At 35.5% G+C, this 22,718-nt stretch overlaps 1 protein-coding gene across 2 annotated transcripts in view; it reads right to left on the bottom strand.

The window, feature by feature from the left end:
- Positions 1-22,718, bottom strand: part of ZNF398 (zinc finger protein 398) — a 74,583-nt gene that overhangs the window by 7,581 nt on the left and 44,284 nt on the right. For both annotated transcript variants that reach the window (XM_077149006.1, XM_077149000.1), the window contains exon 5: positions 428-541. In XM_077149006.1, coding sequence (XP_077005121.1) covers positions 428-541 — 114 coding nt within the window. The remainder of the gene's footprint in view (positions 1-427; positions 542-22,718) is intronic.

Genomic DNA, 22,718 nt, shown 5'->3' with positions numbered 1-22,718 from the left:
CCATCATCATTTTTCTTTTTACTGAGAGAGAGCTCTTAATCAACATTCCCATTTTTTCTTTGCCAATGATATTTGTTTCCATTGCCATTTCCTCACCCCATTTCCATTTTTGTTCTATCCTTTCTATCTGATTTTCAAATGTTCTTTTGTCCTTCTTCATCCTAATATTTTTGGTCCATCTGTATGCATGTATTTCTCTTCCTCTGACAATTCCAAGTTGTTTTTGCACTCAAGAGTGTGTTTTCTTGCTTACAATTTATATTAGTAGCATTTCTATTTCATTTCTAACTTATTAGTTCTTGAGCCTGCCTCCCTGCCATTTTCCCCCCATTTTCTTGCCTCCACAACCCCATTTTTCTGCTGTTCCTCAGTCAGTCCTAGCATGAGCAGGATCTGGGCATGAAGATCTCTTCAATATATTACTCACCAGCATAGGTACCTTTGTAAATGTCACTCTCCTTGGACTCCTGTGGGACTCCAGTCTGAGGCTCTTCCTCTTGTTTAATCCAAGACAAGATATCTGATGTTGAAATACCAGGTTCTATTTGTGGGAAAAAGAAGAGAATGGCCATCAGCGACTTGAATCAGAAGGTAAAATTAATCATTTTGGTTTGCTGAACACTGTTTTGCCCAAATATGCATTTTTTAGTTTATAATGTTATCATGCTTTAAAATTTTTCATTTTGAAATAATTTCAAACTTATTGGACAATTGCAAAAATAACATAAAACCCATATAAAGAACTCCAACATTACCCCACTTAGATACAACAAATTTTAACATTTTGCCATATCAAGTATTTATTTCTACCTGAACTACAACAAAAAAACGGAATGAGTCTTTTAAAAAATAAACACAAACACTAGGAAACCAATCCAAAAATGAAACCAAATTCATCTATTTTTACATGACATACTTAGTCTGATTCTATATTTTCACTGAGTCCATTTTAAAATAAATCACAATCTTTATTTTGGAGACAAGACCGTGACATACATTGCATTCTAACAGCACTCTTACTGTAAAACTATTTTTACTTTTTTTCTCTCACGAAACTCTTATGAAATAATATAGCAGGTACTATTTTCCCCATTTAAGTAGAGGAGCCCATTGATGTTAAATGGTAAAATGCCATGATGTTAAAGATTTGCTTTAAAATACATCGGAAAAAAACAAAAAAAAGAAGAGAAACAGTCTGATCAAAAAACTTTACTTTTTAAAGTTAATTAAAAAACAAGTACATTTCCAGAATTATAAAGCTAGGTCGGTTTAAACACTGATTCTGATACCCCAGAAACATACTTTTCTGATTTCCAATTTTGGACTCTAAGGAGAATCCTGAATCCTGGGAGTTTACAAATAATATTTGTAATCCATCAAGTCTTGGGGATTCTTCTTGCAAGAAAAAAGCATAGCCTTCAAAGGTTTTGCACATAACTTGCCTCATTTGGTTAGTACAGAAACAGCTGTGCTTGCTGTTTCAACCTAGGCCCCTAAGGCCTTTTTTGGCCTTAAAGGACAAGCTGGCAAGCTGACAAGGTCCGAGAGTAAATAAATTCAAGCTCTCCACTTCAAGCTTAGTTATTTCTCAAAAAAGATTTGTAGGCAGGTTGTGATTTTATTCCTAAGAAATGAACAGAACTTGCTGTTTTGCCCAATGCTTTTCAAATCAGTTAGAGATCACTGAAATCTAAAAGTGTGCCCAAAGCAGAATTAAGAGGTTGGACAAGACAGAGGCCCAAAAGACTGTCAAGTTTGTGTAGCATCTGGGAAATCCCAAATTTTAGTCCATGAAGCAGGTTGTCTTTCCAATTTCCTACTTGGAGCCATAGCCGAGGCTGAAGTGTATTCAAACAAAGTCCATTATATTTGTCTTATTTTTACCCCAGATTTTACACACACACACACACACACACACAAAAGAGAGAACAGAGAGGAAGCAGGGAAGAGGAAGCAGGAGAGAAGAAAGAGTGGAGGGAGGCAGGAGAGAGGAGAGGGAGGCAAGTGAGAGGAGAGGGAGGCAGGAGAGAGGAGAGAGGACAGGGAGGCAGGAGGAAAGAACTTGAGTGTAAGGAAGAGAATTAATATATATAGTGGTTATAACAATATATGTGTCTCAGAAACTTTGCCATTTTAACCAAATTTAAGTGTATTATTCAGTGGCATTAGTTACTTCTACAAAGTTGCATCATTGCCACCACCAATACCAAAACATTTCCTTACCCAAACCCAAACCTCTGAACCCACTAGGGGATAAATCCCCATATCCCTGTAATCCATTTTCTGTCTCTATTAATTTGCTTCTTCTCAATATTTCATATAAACAGAATCACACAATGTTTGTCCTTTTGTACCTGAATTATTTCAGAATTTCATTCATTTCCAAGGCTGAAGAATATGTCCCTGTACGTATACACCACATTTTATCTATTCACATTTGTTGATAAATATTTGGGTCCTTCTACCTTTTGGCTATTGTGCACAATGCTGTTAAGAATAATGGTGCACAAGTCTCTGAGTCCCTGCTTTCATTTTTGAGGGGTATATATTTAGAAATGGAATTGTTATCCATGTGGTAATTCTATGTTTGACTTTTGTTGAGAAAATGCCAAACTTTTCCACAGCAGTTGCACACTTTACATTTCCACCAGCAATACAGGAGTGCTCCAATTTTTCCAAATAATAGCTATCTGGGTGTGAAGTGGCATCTCATTGCGGTTTCGATTTATATTTTCCTAATGGTTAATGATGTTGAGCATTATTTCATGTATTTATTGGTTATGTGTTAATCTTCTTTGGAGAAACATCTATTCAAGTCCTTTGCCACATTTATTAATTGGGTTGTCTTTCTGTTGTTGATTTTAAGAGTTCTTACATATATTCTGGATATTGAACCCTTATGAAGTCTTTGGTTTCCAAATATTTTCTCCCATTCTCTAGGTTATCTTTTCTCTTTCTTGACAATGTCCTTTGATGAACAAAAATTTTAAATTACAATGAAATCCAATTTATCTTCTCTTTTGTTGCTGATGTTTTTGGTATCAAATATAAGAATCTATTGCCAAATACAAATCATGAAGATTTTCCCCTGCATTTTCTTCTAAGAATGTTATGGTTTTACCGCTCTCATTTAGGTCAATTGATGCATTCTGAGTAAATTTTTGTATATGAAATCCAATTTCATTCTTTTGCATGTGGATATTTAGTTGTTTCAGCACCGTTTGTTGAAGAGACTATTTTTTTCCCTGTTGTGTGGACTTGGGACCCTTGTCAAGTATCAGTTAGCCACAGACAGGTGGGTTTATTTCTGGACTCTCAAATATATTCCATCAGTCTTTTTTTGGTTTTTAAACTTTTTTTATTAATTAAAAAAATTAACATACAAAACATTAAAATATTATTCCATTCTATATATACAATCAGTAATTCTTAATATCATCACATAGTTGCATATTCATCATTTCTTAGAACATTTGCATCGATTTAGAAAAAGAAATAAAAAGACAACAGAAAAAGAAATAAAATGATAACAGAGAAAAACAAAGAGTATACATACCATACCCCTTACCCCTCACTTTCATTTACCACTAGCATTTCAAACTGAATTTATTTTAACATTTGTTCCCCCTATTATTTATTTTTATTCCATATGTTCTACTCTTCTGTTGATATAGTAGCTAAAAGGAGCATCAGACACAAGGTTTTCACATTTACAGAGTCTCATTGTGAAAGCTATATCATTGTTCAATCATCATCAAGAAACATGGCTACTGGAACACAGCTCTACATTTTCAGGCAGTTCCCTCCAACCTCTCCACTACATCTTGAACAACAAAGTGATATTTACTTAATGCATAAGAAAAACCTCCAAGATAACCTCTCAACTCTGTTTGGAATCTCTCAGCCATTAACACTTAGTCTCATTTCACTCTTCCGCCTTTGGTCGAAAAGTTTCTCTCAATCCCTTGATGTTAATTCTCAGCTCATTCTAGGGTTTTTCTCAGTCCCTTGATGCTGAGTCTCAGCTCATTCCAGGATCCCTGTCCCATGATCCACACCCCCGGGAGTCATGTCCCACACAGAGAGGGGGAGGGTGGTGAGACTGCTCATCACACTGGCTGGAGAGAGAGGCCACATCTGAGCAACAAAAGAGGCTCTCTTGGGGGTGACTCTTAGGCCTAAATTGTAAGTAGACTTGACCTATCCTTTGTGGGGTTAAGTTTCATATGAACAAACCCCAAGACTGGGGGCTCAGCCTATAGCTTTGGTTGTCTACATTGCTTGTGAGAATATCAAGAATTCAACTTGGGGAAGTTGAATTTCTCCCCACTCTCACCATTCTCCGAAGGGGACTTGCAAATACTTTTCCCATCACTGATCAAATCACTCTGGGATTCATCAGGACATCACTCTGGACAAACCAACAAAATCTCATGTCCTACCTGAGATTCCAAGTACTTATGACATTCAATCTCCATCAGTCTTTATGTCTATCATTACACCACTACTACACTGTTTTGCTTACTATAGTTTTGTAATAAGTTTTAAAATTAGAAATGTGTTCTCCAACTTCACTCTTTTCCAAGATGTTTTTGTCTGTTTGGGTCACCTGTCATTCCACATGAAATTGGGGATTAGCATTTTCATTTCTACAAAAAAATGCTGTTGAAATTTTGATAGGGATTGCATTGAATCTGTAGATATGATGTGAAGTATGCTCGTGTATCCTGTTGTTGTAGGGTATAATGTTCTATAAAGGTCTGTTAAGTCTGGCTCATTTACTGTATTATTCAAATTCTGTTTCTTTATTGATACTCTGTCTAGATGTTCTGTTCATTGATGACAGTGGTGAATTGATAGTCCTGAAATCTTAACATTATTAAGTCCTCTAATCCATCTTTAATTGCTTTCAACAATGTTTTGTACTTTTCAGTATATTTCTTTCACAACCTTGGCTATATTTACTCTTAGCTATTTTATTATTTTAAGTGCTATTGCAATTGAATTATCTCTTGATTTCATTTTTGGGTGATCACTGCTGGTACAAAGAAACACAACTGATTTTCATACTCCACAACCATGCTGAATTTCCTAATTAACGCTAATAGCTCTCTGTGGATTCTCTGGGATTTTCTGGATATAAGATCAGGCTATTTGCAAACAAAATAGTTTTACTTTTTCCTTTCCAATCAGGATAACTTTTATTTACTTTTCTGCTTAATTGTTCTGGCTAGAACTTCCAGTACAATGCTCAAAATAGTGGTGAAAGCAGGCATCCTTGCCTTATTCCTGACCAAAGGGAGAAAGCTTTCAGTCTTTCAGTTGATGTCAGCATGCTGGCTTATAGAATGAGTTAGGAAGAATTACCTATGCTTCAATATTTTGGAAGAGTTTGAACATGATTGGTGTTAGTTTTTCTTGGAGTGTCTTGCAGAATTCCCTAGTGAAACCATCTGGTCCTGGACTCTTCTTTTTTGAGAGGTGTTTAATTACATAGTCAATCTCCTTACTTGTTAATGGTCTGTTGAGATTTCCTACTTTTTCTTGAGTCAGTTTAGATAATTTGTGTGTTTCTAACAATTTGTTGATTTCATCTGGATTAACTAATTTTTGGCACACAGTTTTTCACAGTATGCTCTTAAAATCCCTTTTTATTTCTGTGAGATTGGTAATAATATCCCCATTTTCATTTCTGATTTTAGTTGTATTTTCTTTGTAATTTTATTGATCTTTTCAAAAATCCAACTTTTGGTTTTGTCTATTTTCTCTAATTGTGGAAGAGGATCTTTTAACAAAGAACCAGGTGATGAACTTTTTATTCATCAAAAATAAGACCTTTTCAAGGCTTGATTGTCTCTCTCCATTTTCTGAATGACTAGTACTCTAAAACTATTTTTGTTATCATTTTGAACTCATAAAATATTAAGTATTTGATGAGTGTTACCCATTGTAGTCATTACACCTTTTTTAAATTAAAAAATTTTTTTTTTAAAAAAAACACCAAACAAATGCAAACATTCCTATTTTGATCACTCTGTTCTATATATATATATAATCAGTAATTCACAATATCATCACATAGTTGCATATTCATCATCATGATCATTTCTTGGAACATTTGCTTCTATTCAGAAAAAGAAATAAAACGAAAACAGAAAAAAAAATTATACATACCATACCCCTTACCCTTCTCTTTCATTGATCACTAGCATTTCAAACTAACTTTATTCTAAAATTTGTTCCCCCTATTATTTATTTTTATTCCATATGTTCTACTCGTCTGTTGACAAGGTAGATAAAAGGAGCATCAGACAAAAGGTTTTCACAATCACACAGTCACACTGAAAGCTATATCATTATATAATCATTTTCAAGAGACATGGCTACTGGAACATAGCTCTACATTTTCAGGCAGTTCCCTCCAGCCTCTTCATTACATCTTGAAAAACAAGGTGATATCTACTTAATGCGCAAGAATAACCTCCAGGATAACCTCTCAACTCTGGAAGTTCTCAGCCGTTGATACTCTGTCTCATTTCACTCTTCCCCCTTTTGGTCGAGAAGGCTTTCTCAATCCCTTGATGCTGAGTCTCAGCTCATTCTAGGGTTATTCTTAATCCCTTGATGCTGAGTCTCAGTTCATTCTAGGATTTCTGTCCCATGTTGCCAGGAAGGTCCACACCCCTGGGAGTTATGTTCCATGTAGACAGAGGGAGGGTGGTGAGTTTGCTTGTTGTGTTGGCTGGAGAGAGAGGCCACATCTGAGCAATAAAAGAGGTTCTCTTGGGGATGATCTTAGGCCTAATTTTAAGTAGGCTTGACCTATCCTTTGTCGGGTTACGTTTCATATAAACAAACCTCAGGACTCAGGGCTCAGTTTGTCCACACTGCTTGTGAGAATATCAAGAATTCAACTTGGGGAAGTTGAATTTTCCCCCCTTCTCATTATTCTTTGCAAATACTTTTTTATTCACTGTTCAAATCACTCTGGTATTTATCGGGGGATCACTCTGGACAAACCAACAAAATCTCATGTCCTACTCAAGGTTCAATGTACTTATAGTGTTCAATTAAGCTGTCTACATAAGTTATATTAGGAAATGCACTACTCAAAATATAAATTTTGTACAAAATATTTTTTGCTTTAGTCTCACACAAGGTAAAATTTAAAAATATTAATTATCATCTATTTTTAGCACCTGTAGTAATGCCATTCCTTTGTTCTTCCTCATGCAAAAACATTTTTTAAATTTGTACATTTAGGCACTATCATTATATACTCTAGGCATTCCTAGATTATATCATCTCAATCTTTATCGTCTATCTTTCTTTCTGATTTCATTTGTGCCTCCAGCCCTCCTCTCTCTATTTTCTCACATTCAGCTTCATTCAGTATTTTAACATAATTGTATTACAGTTAGGCAGTATTGTGCTGTCCATTTCTGAGTTTTTACATTCAGTCCTGTTGCACAATCTGTATCCCTTCAGCTCCAATTACCCAATATCTTACCCTATTTCTATCTCCTGATGGTCTCTATTACCAACGAAATTCTCCGAGTTTATTCCCTAATGTCAGTTCATATCAGTGAGACCATACAGTATTTGTCCTTTTGTTTCTGGCTAATCTCACTCAGCATAATGTCCTTAAGGTCCATCCATGCTGTTACATACTTCATAACTTTATTCTGTCTTACAGCTGCACAATATTCCATCATATGTATATACCACAGTTTGTTTAGCCACTCGTCTGTTGATGGAAATTTTGGTTGTTTCCATCTCTTCGCAATTGTAAATAATGCTGCTATAAACACTGGTGTGCAAATATCCATTTGTGTCCTTGCCCTCATGTCCTCTGAACAGATACCTAGCAATGGTATTGCCAGGACATATGGCAATTCTATATTTAGCTTTTTTGAGGAACTGCCAAACTGCCTTCCACAGCGGTTGCACCATTTGACATTCCGACTAACAGTGGATAAGTGTGCCTCTTTCTCCACATCCTCTCCAGCACTTGTCATTTTCTGTTTTATTGATAATGGCCATTTTGGTGGGTATGAGATGATATCTCATTGTGGTTTGGATTTGCATTTCTCTAATAGCCAGGGAAGTTGAGCATCTCTTCATGTACCTTTTGGCCATTTGTATTTCCTCTTCTGAGAAGCGTTTGTTCAAGTTTTTTGCTCATTTTGTAATTGGGTTGGTTGTCTTTTTGTTGTTGAGTTGAACAATCTCTTTATAAATTCTGGATACTAGACCTTTATCTGATATGTCGTTTCCAAATATTGTCTCCCATTGTGTAGGCTGTCTTTTTACTTAAGTTCTTTGATGCGCAAAAGTGTTTAATTTTGAGGAGTTCCCATTTCTTTCTTTCATTCTTCAATGCTTGTGCCTTGGGTGTAAGGTCTAGGAAACCACCTCCAAGTATAGGATTTATAAGATATTTCCCTACATTTTCTTCTAACAGTTTTATGGTCTTAGATCTAATGTTTAGGTCTTTGATCCATTTTGAGTTAACTTTTGTATAGGGTGTGAAATATGGGTCCTCTTTCATTCTTTTGCATATGGATATCCAGTTCCCTAGGCACCATTTATTGAAGAGACTGTTCTGTCCCAGGTGAGTTGGCTTGACTGCCTTATCAAAGATCAATTGTCCATAGATAAGAGGGCCTATATCTGAACACTCTATTCAATTTCATTGGTCAATATATCTATCTTTATGCCAGTACTATGCTGTTTTGATCACTGTAGTTTCATAATATGCCTTAAAGTCAAGTAGCATGAAACCTCCAACTTCATTTTTTTTTCTCAGAATACTTTTAGCTATTCAGGGCCCCCTGCCCTTCCAGATAAATTTGGCTATTGGTTTTTCTATTTCTGAAAAGTAAGTTTTTGGGATTCTAATTGGTATTGTATTGAATCTGTAAATCAATTTAGGTAGAATTGACATCTTAACTATATTTAGTATTTCAATCCATGAATATAGTATGCCCTTCCATCTGTTTAGGTCTGCTGTGATTTCTTTTAACAATTTCTTGTAGTTTTCTTTGCATAGTTAAATTTATTTCTAAATAATTTATTCTTTTGGTTGCAATTGCAAATGGAATTTTTTCTTGATTTCCCTGATTGTTCTTTACTAGTGTACAGAAACACTACAGATTTTTGAGTGTTGATCTTGCAACCTGCCACTTTGCTGTACTCATTTATTAGCTCTAGTAGTTTCGCTGTGGATTTTATGGGGTTTGCCACATATAGTATCATATCATCTGTAAACAGAGTTTTACTTCTTCCTTTTCAATTTTGATACCTTGTATTTCTTTTTCTCGTCTAATTGCTCTGGCTAGAAATTCCAATACAATGTTAAATAACAGTGATGATAGTGGACATCCTTGTCTTGTTCCTGATCTTAGGGGGAAAGTTTTCAGTTTTTCCCCAATGAGGATGATGTTAGCTGTGGGTTTTTCATATATTCCCTTTATCATGTTGAGGATGTTCCCTTCTATTCCTATCCTTTGAAGTGTTTTCAACAGGAAAGGATGCTGAATTTTGTCAAATGCCTCTTTTGCATCAATCGAGAGGATCATGTGGTTTTTCTGCTTTGATTTGTTGATATGGTGTATTACATTATTTGACTTTCTTATGTTGAACCATCCTTGCATACTTGGGATGAATCCTACTTGGTCGTGATGTGTAATTCTTTTAATGTGTTGCTGGATTCTATTTGCTAGAATTTTGTTGAGGATTTTTGCATCTATGTTCACTAGAGAGATTGGTCTGTAGTTTTGTTTTTCTGTAATATCTTTGTCTGGCTTTGGTATGAGGGTGATATTGGTTTCATAGAGGGAGTTAGGCAGCTTTCCTTCCACTTCAATTTTCTGGAAGAGTTTGAGCAGGATTGGCACTAATTCACATGTGAAGCCATCTGGTTCTGGACTTTTCTTTTTGGGGAGCTTCTTAATGACTGATTCAATTTCTTTACTTGTGATTGCTTTGTTGAGGTCGTCTATTTCTTCTCAAGTCAAAGTTGGTTGTTCATGCCTTTCTAGAAAGTTGTCCATTTCATCTACACTGTTGTATTTATTAACATAAAGTTGTTCATAGTATCCTGTCATTACTTCCTTTATTTCTGTGATCAGTGGTTATATCTTCTCTTCCATTTCTGATCTTATTTATTTGCATCCTCTCTTTTCTTCTTTTTGTTGATCTTGCTAAGGGTCCATCAATCTTATTGATTTACTCCTAAAACCAGTTTCTGGTTTTGTTGATTTTCTCAATTGTTTTCATGTTCTCAATTTCATTTATTTCTGCTCTAATTTTCATTATTTCTTTCCTTTTGCTTGCTTTGGGGTTAGTTTGCTGTTCTTTCTTACTTCTTCGAAGTGAAAAGTTAATTCCTCAATCTTTGCCCTTTCTTCTTTTTTGAGATAGGCATTTAGGGCAATAAATTTCCCTCTTAGCACTGCCTTTGCTGCATCCCATAGGTTTTGATATGTTGTGTCTTCATTTGCATTTGCCTCGAGATATTTACTGATTTCTCTTGTAATTTCATCCTTGACCCACTGGTTGTTTAAGAGTGAGTTGTTGAGCCTCCACATATTTGTGAATTTTCTGGCACTCTGCCTATTATTGATTTCCAATTTCATTCCTTTATGGTCTGAGAAAGTGTTTTGTATGATTTCAATCTTTTTAAATTTATTGAGACTTACTTTCTAACGTAGCATATGGTCTATCCTTGAGCATGATCCATGAGCACTTGAGAAAAAAGGTGTATCCTGTTGTTGTAGGGTATAATGCTCTATAAAGGTCTGTTAAGTCTGGCTCATTTACTGTATTATTCAAATTCTGTTTCTTTATTGATACTCTGTCTAGATGTTCTGTTCATTGATGACAGTGGTGAATTGAAGTCTCCAAATATTGTGGTAGATGTGTCTATTTCTCTTTGCAGTGTTTTCAGTGTTTGCCATATGTATTTTGGGGCATTCTGGCTCGGTGCATAAATATTTATGATTGTTATGTCTTCATGTTGAATTGTTCCTTTTATTAGTACATAGTATCCTTCTTTGTCTCTTTTAACCTTTTTTTTATACTTTTTTTTATTAATTAAAAAAAGAATTAACAAAACAATTAGAAATCATTCCATTCTACATGTACAATCAGTAATTCTTAATAACATCACATAGTTGCATATTCATCATTTCTTAGTACATTTGCATCGATTTAGAAAAAGAAATAAAAAGACAACAGAATAAGAATTAAAACATTAATAGAAAGAAAAAAAAAAAAACCTATACCTCACATGCAGCTTCATTCAGTGTTTTAACATAATTGCATTACAATTGGGTAGTATTGTGCTGTCCATTTCTGAGTTTTTATATCCAGTCCCGTTGTACAGTCTGTATCCCTTCAGCTCCAATTACCCCTTCTCTTTTTTTTTTTTTTAATTAACGGAAAAAAAGAAATTAACCCAACATTTAGAAATCATACCATTCTACATATGCAATCAGTAATTCTTAACATCATCACATAGATACATGATCATCATTTCTTAGTACATTTGCATCGGTTTAGAAGAACTAGCAACATAACCGAAAAAGATATAGAATGTTAATATAGAGACAAAAATAAAAGTAATAATAGTAAAGTCAAAACAAAACAAAACAAAACAAAACAAAAACCAATAGCTCAGATGCGGCTTCATTCATTCTTGTGTTTTAACAAGATTACTTTACAGTTAGGTATTATTGTGCTGTCCATTTTTGAGTTTTTGTATCTAGTCCTGTTGCACAGTCTGTATCCCTTCAACTCCAATTGCCCATTATCTTACCCTGTTTCTACCTCCTGCTGGACTCTGTTACCAATGGCATATTCCAAATTTATTCTCGAATGTCTGTTCACATCAGTGGGACCATACAGTATTTGTCCTTTAGTTTTTGGCTAGACTCACTCAGCATAATGTTCTCTAGGTCCATCCATGTTATTACATGCTTCATAAGTTTATCCTGTCTTAAAGCTGCATAGTATTCCATTGTATGTATATACCACAGTTTGTTTAGCCACTCTTCTGTTGATGGAGATTTCGGCTGTTTCCATCTCTTTGCAATTGTAAATAACGCTGCTATAAACATTGGTGTGCAAATGTCCGTTTGTGTCTTTGCCCTTAAGTCCTTTGAGTATATTCCCAGCAATGGTATTGCTGGGTCATATGGCAATTCTATATTCAGCTTTTTGAGGAACCGCCAAACTGCCTTCCACAGTGGTTGCACCTTTTGACATTCCCACCAACAGTGGTAAGTGTGCCTCTTTCTCCGCATCCTCTCCAGCACTTGTCATTTTCTGTTTTGTTGATAATGGCCATTCTGGTGGGTGTGAGATGATATCTCATTGTGGTTTTGATTTGCATTTCTCTAATGGCCAGGGACATTGAGCATCTCTTCATGTGCCTTTTGGCCATTTGTATTTCCTCTTCTGATAGGTGTCTGTTCAAGTCTTTTTCCCATTTTGTAATTGGGTTGGCTGTCTTTTTGTTGTTGAGATGAACAATCTCTTTATAAATTCTGGATACTAGACCTTTATCTGATATATCATTTCCAAATATTGTCTCCCATTGTGTAGGCTGTCTTTCTACTTTCTTGATGAAGTTCTTTGATGCACAAAAGTGTTTAATTTTGAGGAGCTCCCATTTATTTATTTCCTTCTTCAGTGTTCTTGCTTTAGGTTTAAGGTCCATAAAACCGCCTCCAGTTGTAAGATCCATAAGATATCTCCCAACATTTTTCTCTAACTGTTTTATGGTCTTAAACCTAATGTTTAGATCTTTGATCCATTTTGAGTTAACTTTTGTATGGGGTGTGAGAGATGGGTCTTCTTTCATTCTTTTGCATATGGATATCCAGTTCTCTAGGCACCATTTATTGAAGAGACTGTTCTGTCCCAGGTGAGTTGGCTTGACTGCCTTATCAAAGATCAAATGTCCATAGATGAGAGGGTCTATATCTGAGCACTCTATTCGATTCCATTGGTCGATATATCTATCTTTATGCCAATACCATGCTGTTTTGACCACTATGGCTTCATAATATGCCTTAAAGTCAGGCAGCGCGAGACCTCCAGCTTCGTTTTTTTTCCTCAAGATGTTTTTAGGAATTCGGGGCACCCTGCCCTTCCAGATAAATTTGCTTATTGGTTTTTCTATTTCTGAAAAATAAGTTGTTGGGATTTTGATTGGTATTGCATTGAATCTTTAAATCAATTTAGGTAGAATTGACATCTTAACTATATTTAGTCTTCCAATCCATGAACACGGTATGCCCTTCCATCTATTTAGGTCTTCTGTGATTTCTTTTAACAGTTTTTTGTAGTTTTCTTTATATAGGTTTTTTGTCTCTTTAGTTAAATTTATTCCTAGGTATTTTATTCTTTTAGTTGCAATTGTAAATGGGATTCATTTCTTGATTTCCCCCTCTGCTTTTTCATTACTAGTGTATAGTAATGCTACAGATTTTTGAATGTTGATCTTGTAACCTGCTACTTTGCTGTACTCATTTATTAGCTCTAGTAGTTTTGTTGTGGATTTTTCCGGGTTTTCGACGTATAGTATCATATCGTCTGCAAACAGTGATAGTTTTACTTCTTCCTTTCCAATTTTGATGCCTTGTATTTCTTTTTCTTGTCTAATTGCTCTGGCTAGAACCTCCAACACGATGTTGAATAATAGTGGTGATAGTGGACATCCTTGTCTTGTTCCTGACCTTAGGGGGAAAGTTTTCTATTTTTCCCCATTGAGGATGATATTAGCTGTGGGTTTTTCATATATTCCCTCTATCATTTTAAGGAAGTTCCCTTGTATTCCTATCTTTTGAAGTGTTTTCAACAGGAAAGGATGTTGAATCTTGTCAAATGCCTTCTCTGCATCAATTGAGATGATCATGTGATTTTTCTGCTTTGATTTGTTGATATGGTGTATTACATTAATTGATTTTCTTATGTTGAACCATCCTTGCATACCTGGGATGAATCCTACTTGGTCGTGATGTATAATTCTTTTAATGTGTTGTTGGATACGATTTGCTAGAATTTTATTGAGGATTTTTGCATCTATATTCATTAGAGAGATTGGCCTGTAGTTTTCTTTTTTTGTAATATCTTTGCCTGGTTTTGGTATGAGGGTGATGTTGGCTTCATAGAATGAATTAGGTAGTTTTCCCTCCGCTTCAATTTTTTGAAGAGTTTGAGGAGAGTTGGTACTAATTCTTTCTGGAATGTTTGATAGAATTCAGATGTGAAGCCGTCTGGTCCTGGACTTTTCTTTTTAGGAAACTTTTGAATGACTGATTCAATTTCTTTACTTGTGATTGGTTTGTTGAGGTCATCTATGTCTTCTTGAGTCAAAGTTGGTTGTTCATGTCTTTCCAGGAACCCGTCCATTTCCTCTAAATTGTTGTATTTATTAGCGTAAAGTTGTTCATAGTATCCTGTTATTACCTCTTTTATTTCTGTGAGGTCAGTAGTTATGTCTCCTCTTCCATTTCTGATCTTATTTATTTGCATCCTCTCTCTTCTTCTTTTTGTCAATCTTGATAAGGGCCCATCAATCTTATTGATTTTCTCATAGAACCAACTTCTGGTCTTATTGATTTTCTCTATTGTTTTCATGTTTTCAATTTCATTTATTTCTGCTCTGATCTTTGTTATTTCTTTCCTTTTGCTTGCTTTGGGATTAGTTTGCTGTTCTTTCTCCAGTTCTTCCAAGTGAACAGTTAATTCCTGCATTTTTGCCTTTTCTTCTTTTTGATATAGGCATTTAGGGCAATAAATTTCCCTCTTAGCACTGCCTTTGCTGCATCCCATAAGTTTTGATATGTTGTGTTTTCATTTTCATTTGCCTCGAGGTATTTACTAATTTCTCTTGCAATTTCTTCTTTGACCCACTCGTTGTTTAAGAGTGTGTTGTTGAGCCTCCACGTATTTGTGAATTTTCTGGCATTCCGCCTATTATTGATTTCCAACTTCATTCCTTTATGATCCGAGAAAGTGTTGTGTATGATTTCAATCTTTTTAAATTTGTTAAGACTTGCTTTGTGACCCAGCATATGGTCTATCTTTGAAAATGATCCATGAGCACTTGAGAAAAAGGTGTACCCTGCTGTTGTGGGATTTAATGTCCTATAAATGTCTGTTAAGGCTAGCTCCTTTATAGTAATATTCAGATTCTCTATTTCTTTATTGATCCTCTGTCTAGATGTTCTGTCCATTGATGAGAGTGGGTAATTGAAGTCTCCAACTATTATGGTATTTGTGTCTATTTCCTTTTTCAGTGTTTGCAGTGTATTCCTCACGTATTTTGTTGCATTCTGGTTCGGTACGTAAATATTTATGATTGTTATGTCTTCTTCTTTAATTGTTCCTTTTATTAGTATATAGTGTCCTTCTTTGTCTCTTTTAACTGTTTTACATTTGAAGTCTAACTTGTTGGATATTAGTATAGCCACTCCTGCTCTTTTCTGGTTGTTATTTGCATGAAATATCTTTTCCCAACCTTTCACTTTCAACCTATGTTTATCTTTGGGTCTAAGATGTGTTTCCTGTAGACAGCATATAGAAGGATCCTGTTTTTTAATCCATTCTGCCATTCTATGTCTTTTGATTGGGGAATTCAGTCCATTATCATTTAGTGTTATTATTGTTTGGATAATATTTTCCTCTACCATTTTGCCTTTTGTATTATATATATCATATCTGACTCTCCTTCTTTCTACACTCTTCTCCATACCTCTCTCTTCTGTCTTTTCGGTTCTGACTCTAGTGCTCCCTTTAGTATTTCTTGCAGAGCTGGTCTCTTGGTCACAAATTCTCTCAGTGAATTTTTGCCTGAAAATGTTTTAATTCTTCCCTCATTTTTGAAGGACAATTTTGCTGGATATAGAGTTCTTGGTTGGCAGTTTTTCTCTTTTAGTAATTTAAATATATCATCCCACTGTCTTCTCGCCTCTGTGGTTTCTGCTAAGAAATCTATGCATAGTCTTATTGGGCTTCCCTCGTATGCGATAGACTGCTTTTCTCTTGCTGCTTTCAAGATTCTCTCTTTCTCTTTGACCTCTGACATTCTGATTAGTAAGTGTCTTGGAGTACATCTATTTGGATCTATTCTCTTTGGGGTACGCTGCACTTATTGGATCTGTAATTTTAAATCTTTCATTAGAGTTGGGAAATTTTCAGTGATAATTTCCTCCATTGGTTTTTCTCTCCTTTTCCCTTCTCTTCTCCTTCTGGGATACCCACAACATGTATACTCATGCGCTTCATATTGTCATTCAATTCCCTGAGTCCCTGCTCATATTTTTCCCTACATTTTCTTTTGCTTGTCGGATTTCAGATGTTCTATCCTCCAGTTCACTAATCCTATCTCCTGCCTCTCAAAATCTAACATTGTAGTTTCCACTGATTGTTTCATCTCTTCTGCTGTGCCTTTCATTCCCATAAGTTCTGTGATTTGTTTTTTCATACTTTCACTTTTTCTTTCTGGTCATTCCTTGCCTTCTTTATATCCTCCCTCAATTCATTGATTTGATTTTTGATGAGGTTTTTCATGTCTGTTCATATATTCTGAATTAATTATTTCAATTCCTGTATCTCATTTGAATTGTTGGTTTGTTCCTTTGACTGGACCATATCTTCAATTTTCTTAGTGTGAGTTGTTATTATTATTATTATTTTTTTGCTGGCATCTAGGCATTTAATTACCTTAATTAGTTTATTCTGGAGATTATTTTCCCTTCTTTTACCTAGGGTTTTCTTGCTGGATGAATTTGTTGTCTGTCTGTTCTTTGACATTCAGTTCAGCTTTTTCTGGACCTCTAGCTTAGGTTTTGTTTAGCAGAGGAGAATTTTTCAGTTTTTGTTTTCTTGTTTGTTGCCCTGCCTGTATGGTGCTATTTTCCCCCCAACCCTTAGGAGGGTCTACTTAGGTATTATAGACCCCAGCCGGATTTTCCTGGACCAAACTGGCCTCCTACAGGAGGAAAGAGTCACCTGCATCAGTTTTCCCTGAGGGTGAAACCCAGCAGGTTGAATGACTTTCCTGTGAAGTCTGTGACCTCTGTTTTTCTTATGCTGCCCAGTATGTGGCGCTTGTCTGCCTGCAGGTCCCATCAGCATAAGATGATGTGGCACCTTTAACTTTGGCAGACTCTTCCTGCTGTGGGCATGGTGGAGACAGAGGAGAGGTTGTAGGCTTGTTTTAATGGCTTCAAATTACCAAGCCCTGGTGGCTGAATTCCTTAAGGGAGGGATTCCACCTAAGTTGGGCTTCACGCCTCCCCTGGGGAAGGCACAGGCTCCAGACAAGTCCTCAAACAACCTTGTTTCTGCCTATGCCTGGGGCAGTTGCAGCCTGAGAAGTCCTGCTGCTGTATCCAAAGGCAGTCAAGCCTTTGCAGAAACACAGCCACAAAAACCTTTGTTTCTTTTTTTTTCTTTTTCTGTCAGCCCTGCCCCCTTGGCACCAGGGCAAAAATGAGCAACCTCCACTTTGACCAGGTTCACCTGAGCTGGGGGCCTATTTTTAGTTGTCAGAATTTGTTAATTAATTCCACAATTGGCATTTGGTTGGTCTCAGCCCCTGCTGCTGGTAAAGTCTCTTTCTTTTTCCCTTGGGAAGCAGCCTGTCGGGGAGGGCCACTGGCTGCCGTGGCTTGGGGAACTCATGGTTTTTGGAGGGCTCGCAGCCAGTCCAGCTGGTCCATACTGGGGTATGCTGTGTGTCTGGTCATTGACGTGGCCCCAGGAGCTGTTCTGTACTGTTCCTGGTTATTTAGTAGCTGTTCTGGAGGATGAACTAAATTGCACACCTTGCCAAGCTGCCATCTTGGCACCTCCCCTCTGTAGTTATTATACCTTTTGTTCCTCAAATTATCCTTTCTGTGACCAGTGGGAGCCCCTCCAGAGAAACTGTTATGTCCTTTCATACAACCCCAGATATCCAGGTTCCTTCATTTCTGGGTATGATAAACTATCCCAGGATCATCCTGTATATTTGTGGCCCCAGGCACATAATCAATGATCTTTTCAAGAAACTGATTTAGACAGCACAATCTAAATGGTAAAGCTCCTAATGGCTAATAGGTTATCATTGCATAGTAGGTCTTTTCAGTGAACAGAGGTATAAAATGCATACTTCCTGGAAAAAGAAAAGTTTATATTAATATTTATGATTCACATTTAAGATTATAGGAGTTCAATTATATCCTTTAATTTTATACATGGATCTCTTTTCTCTTAGTCTGCAAATCTTGGTTCTTAATGATATTAATCTAATCTTGGCTTTATGTAAATATGTTTTAAAATAATACCAATATTATTACTAATACTAATATGAATTCATTTTAAGGTTTCTTTACAGTTCTTTTAATCTTTAGGATATATCTCCTCTAGGGATATATAGTTAAAATATTATGTTTTAAAGTCACTTGAAATAAATCTATTTACATTACTAATGCTACACAGTTAGGATTAACTGCTTCAGTATGCGTTTGATTTTTTTAATTTAAATTTTGTTTTTAAATTATGTAAAATACAAAGTTCCAAAATCAACTCTGTAGAATAAGGACAGTAAGAGAGGTCTTAGCTTCCATCACCATTTCTTATCCCTCCATATAAGTAGCCATTTTTATTGCCTTTTGTTTTAATCTTCCATGGTTTCTTTGTGAAAGTATAAGCAAATATGTATAAATCTTCACATTTTTCATATTTTTTCCTCTTTAACAAATATATAAAATTTTTCTGCACCTTGTTTTTTACGTAACAATGATATATTCTGGAAATTTCTTTATAGCAGTATATACAGATTATTTTTCATAGCTGCATTACATAGATAAACATTGTTTATTCAACAGTCCCTTATTGATGGGTATGTTTTGGGTCTTTTGCTATAATATTAGACAGAAGACAACTAAAAACCATAGCCTCATGTACCCAAGTGTAGGATATGCCTGAGAATAGTACTGGCAATTTCTTCAGTTTAACCATACCCCGAGCAGATATTTGGCGGTATACAGAAAGGGCATCCTCCGACCAGTATCTGAGAAGTGGAAAGGGACTTGTGCTCTGGTCCAATTGGCCATCCCATTCACCCTCGCATTTGAAAAAAGAGGAAGAAGTTCTAACCCAAGGAAAAAGAAAGAAAAAAGCTTACTTGGTTCCTTTGATGATCAAATTTATTTAGACAGTATGGGGGTGCTATGGGGAATCCTGGATGAGTTTAAGGTTAGGAATCAAGTAGTTGCAGGATTTGAGTCATCCTTATTCTGGTGGGTCACCATCAACAAAAATGTGCATCAGCAAAGACTTATCAATTACACCAAGGATGAAGTTAAGGGAATAGTTAAATAGCTGGATGCTACTAGCCGAATGACATGGGAGAATAGGATGGCCCTAGACACGATGCTAGCTGAAAATGGAGACATTTGTGTTATGCTCGGGGTAGTTGTTGTACATTTATTTCCAATAATAAAGCCCCAAATGGAACTATCACCAAAGCTTTACAAGGCCTAACAGCCATATCTGAAGAATTGGTGGAAAACTCAGGCATTGAAAACCCCCTCACAGGATGGTTAGAAAGCTGGTTTGGGAAATGGAAAGGGTTGTTACTGTCCATGTTAATTTCTTTTTTTTTTTTTTTTTTGTTTGAAAATATACTTGTTTTATTTTTTTTTTTTTAGTTTTTTTTTTATTAATTAAAAAAAGAATTAACAAAACACTTAGAAATCATTCCAATCTACATGTACAATCAGTAATTCTTAATAACATCACATAGTTGCATATGTTAATTTCTTTAATCATCATAACTGGGGTAGTCATAGTACTAGGGTGTGTTATATTATCCCATATGCCCGAGGGCTAGCTCAGAGACTGATTGAAGCTGCCCTAACCAAGCAAATGCCTGTTCAGTACAGGCAAGGCAATCTGTATCCCTTTAAAGAGGAAGATCCCTATAATGGGTGTGAAAAAAGCTCTTATCAAATTTGGAAAACCCTGAATGTGAAAACTAAAATGAGTTTGAAAAGAAAGAGGGGGAATTTGTAATAATAAATTAAGTTTTGCTTTCACATAAGATGGCACAGGATGAAAGAAAAGGAACTCACTAAACAAAGGCTACAAAATGGCTCAGACTGGTCTTGCAGGCAGGGAAAGAGGAGGGCTTCTGATGCAAGCTAAGAATTGGCATCAAATGCTTATATAGGTAAAAACAAGTTTAAATAAGTAATTGCCAGGGTCACTGAAATGTAAAGCGTAATTAAAAGTGGGAACTTCAGTGAGAAATTTGATTTAGTTAGACTATCCAGATAGGCTGTAACCTCTGGAACATCCAATCAGCAGAGAAACAGGGGTGAGACCTGCATGCTAAGCTTAGGGTATAAAACTTGTGGCATCATATTGCTTGGTGTGCCAGCCATATTTTGGTTGTGTGCCCATTCTTGCAAGATCGTGAATAAATACTTTTCTTCTCCAAAACAAACAAACAAAAAAAGAGACAAAAATACTTGAGACATGAAACTACCATTCATAAAAATATAAAAACTTTTTTGAAACATTTGTAAAACAGGTGTGGGAGTGTAATATAGCCAGGTGGAATGTGTTAAATCTGTGTGTAATAAATAAAAACCTGTAGGTTTGATCATTTTCAGATGATCCTTGCTTAAACTAAAATAGTCTTGAAGCAATTAAAGAATTATCAGAAATTAGAATGCACTTAATTACTGATTTATTTAGGAAAGATGAGTTTGCTGGACAGAGAGAACAGATAGAAACATGGGATAATGACAACATACTTGGAACAAAGATGAACAAAGAATCTCCCCAGGACTATAAGTTTAATGATTCCACCTGAACTTGTTGGGTAAAGTTTTTCTCCAAAGAACTCTAGAAAATTGGAGTTCAATAATAAAACCACCATTGACAAAATAATGTCCTTCTCCATCCCTCCAACTCACACTCATGGTTGTCCCAGTTTGGCCCTAGTAATAGAGTTAAAGGAGAATTTCAGAAAATCTAAAAAGCTTACATTTTTCTGCATACTCCCATTCACTGTTATTCTCTACTAATTAAACTTAGATTTTTATCTAAGATACCAGTTACTGATGACTCAGGTAATAATAGTAATACCTGGGCAAATACTATGATTTCTCTTTCCTTTCACTGGGTTCAGATGATGTTGATGGAGGATTATCTGAATCCATATACTATAAAATTAATTCTAAGACATTTGGCTGTAAAAGGGGGATGACAGGGTCCCACATAGAACCACTGCTATTTCCATATATATTCTATTTATATATTTTTATTTAATTCTAAAGCCTAGCAGTTCTTCCTAAAACTCTAAAATGAAATACAGTAACTGACATATTATGGATTTTATTTCATAATAAATATGGATAAAACGCAAATGTATTTTACAAAATTAAGGTTTCTAAAAGTACACCAATATTTTGATATAAATGCATGGTTTGCGATGCAAATGTACTAAGAAACAATGATCATGCATCTATGTGATGATGTTAAGAATTACTGAGTGCATATGTAGAATGGTATGATTTCTAAATGTTGTGTTAATTTCTTTTTTTTTTTTTTTCCGTTAATAAAAAATAAAAATAAAAAATAAAAAAAAAAAAAGTAAATGCATGGTTTGATCTAAAAACAAATAGTATATTAAAATGGATTTTTTTAAAGATGAGGTTAGAGAAGTGAGAAGCTGCTTTCTCAAAAATTTTTTTATATTATAACAAAATGAATAAAGGATTTAAAAGGCTAGACTTCAATGAAGAACAATCTAAAAGTTTTTTTTTTTTAGTTCTGTCAAAAAAGCTAATAAAAATATTAGCATTAGTATCACCCATCTAGTATTCATGTGGAACGATCGTTATGCTGCTTAAGTGACTGGATATCAGTCTAATGCTATTCTCAGCTGAAAAGAATGAAGGCTCGTTAACTGTGTTAGGAGAAGGAAATTCCAAAATAGACTTCTGTGCAAAAAAAGAACTAGCATAGCAGGCCTGAGACTGCTTATCTTTAGACGGCCCATTGCAAGGCTGCCCCTTGGCTGGCAAGCAGTTCCCTAAACTAAAACTTTCTTTAAATGCTAAGAGTGGCTCATTATGCCTAAGCTGTTCAAACAATGTGGCTTATGCTAAATACCAATTTGGTGATGTGGTAGACAGAGGGTACCTATATGACCAACCCACAATAAAAACCTTGAGTACTGGTTCTCTAATGAATTTCTCTGGAAGACACCACTTTGCATGTACTGTCACAACTCATTCCTGATGGAATTAAGCACATCTTATCTTAGGCAACTCCAATGGGAGAGGACTTTTGGAAGCTTGTACCTGATTTCCTTCAGACTTCACCCAAATTGTCTAAAAACAAATAGTATGATATATTAAAATGGATAGTTCTTTGTATCCTCTCACTGTAATAAATCTTAGCTATGAGTACAATATGCTGAGTTCTATGAGTTCTTCTATACACTTAACAACCTAGAGGTGGTCATGGGGGCCCCCAATACAGCCTGTAGCATAATTTTGTCAAAATTACTGAAGCAATACTGGAAGAACACAGGGAACCAGTTTAAGAGGGCTCTCACTTGTCAACTTGACAATTTGAGCAACCAAAAGAAAATAAGTGAATTCATAAAAAGTCATGAATATCTAATTATATCCAAAATGGGG

Source organism: Tamandua tetradactyla, chromosome 1, assembly GCF_023851605.1.
Source record: "Tamandua tetradactyla isolate mTamTet1 chromosome 1, mTamTet1.pri, whole genome shotgun sequence".
In the NCBI taxonomy this organism is placed as follows: domain Eukaryota; kingdom Metazoa; phylum Chordata; class Mammalia; order Pilosa; family Myrmecophagidae; genus Tamandua; species Tamandua tetradactyla.
Note: the sequence above shows the minus strand (reverse complement) of the source record. Positions and strands in the feature narration are given on the sequence as shown.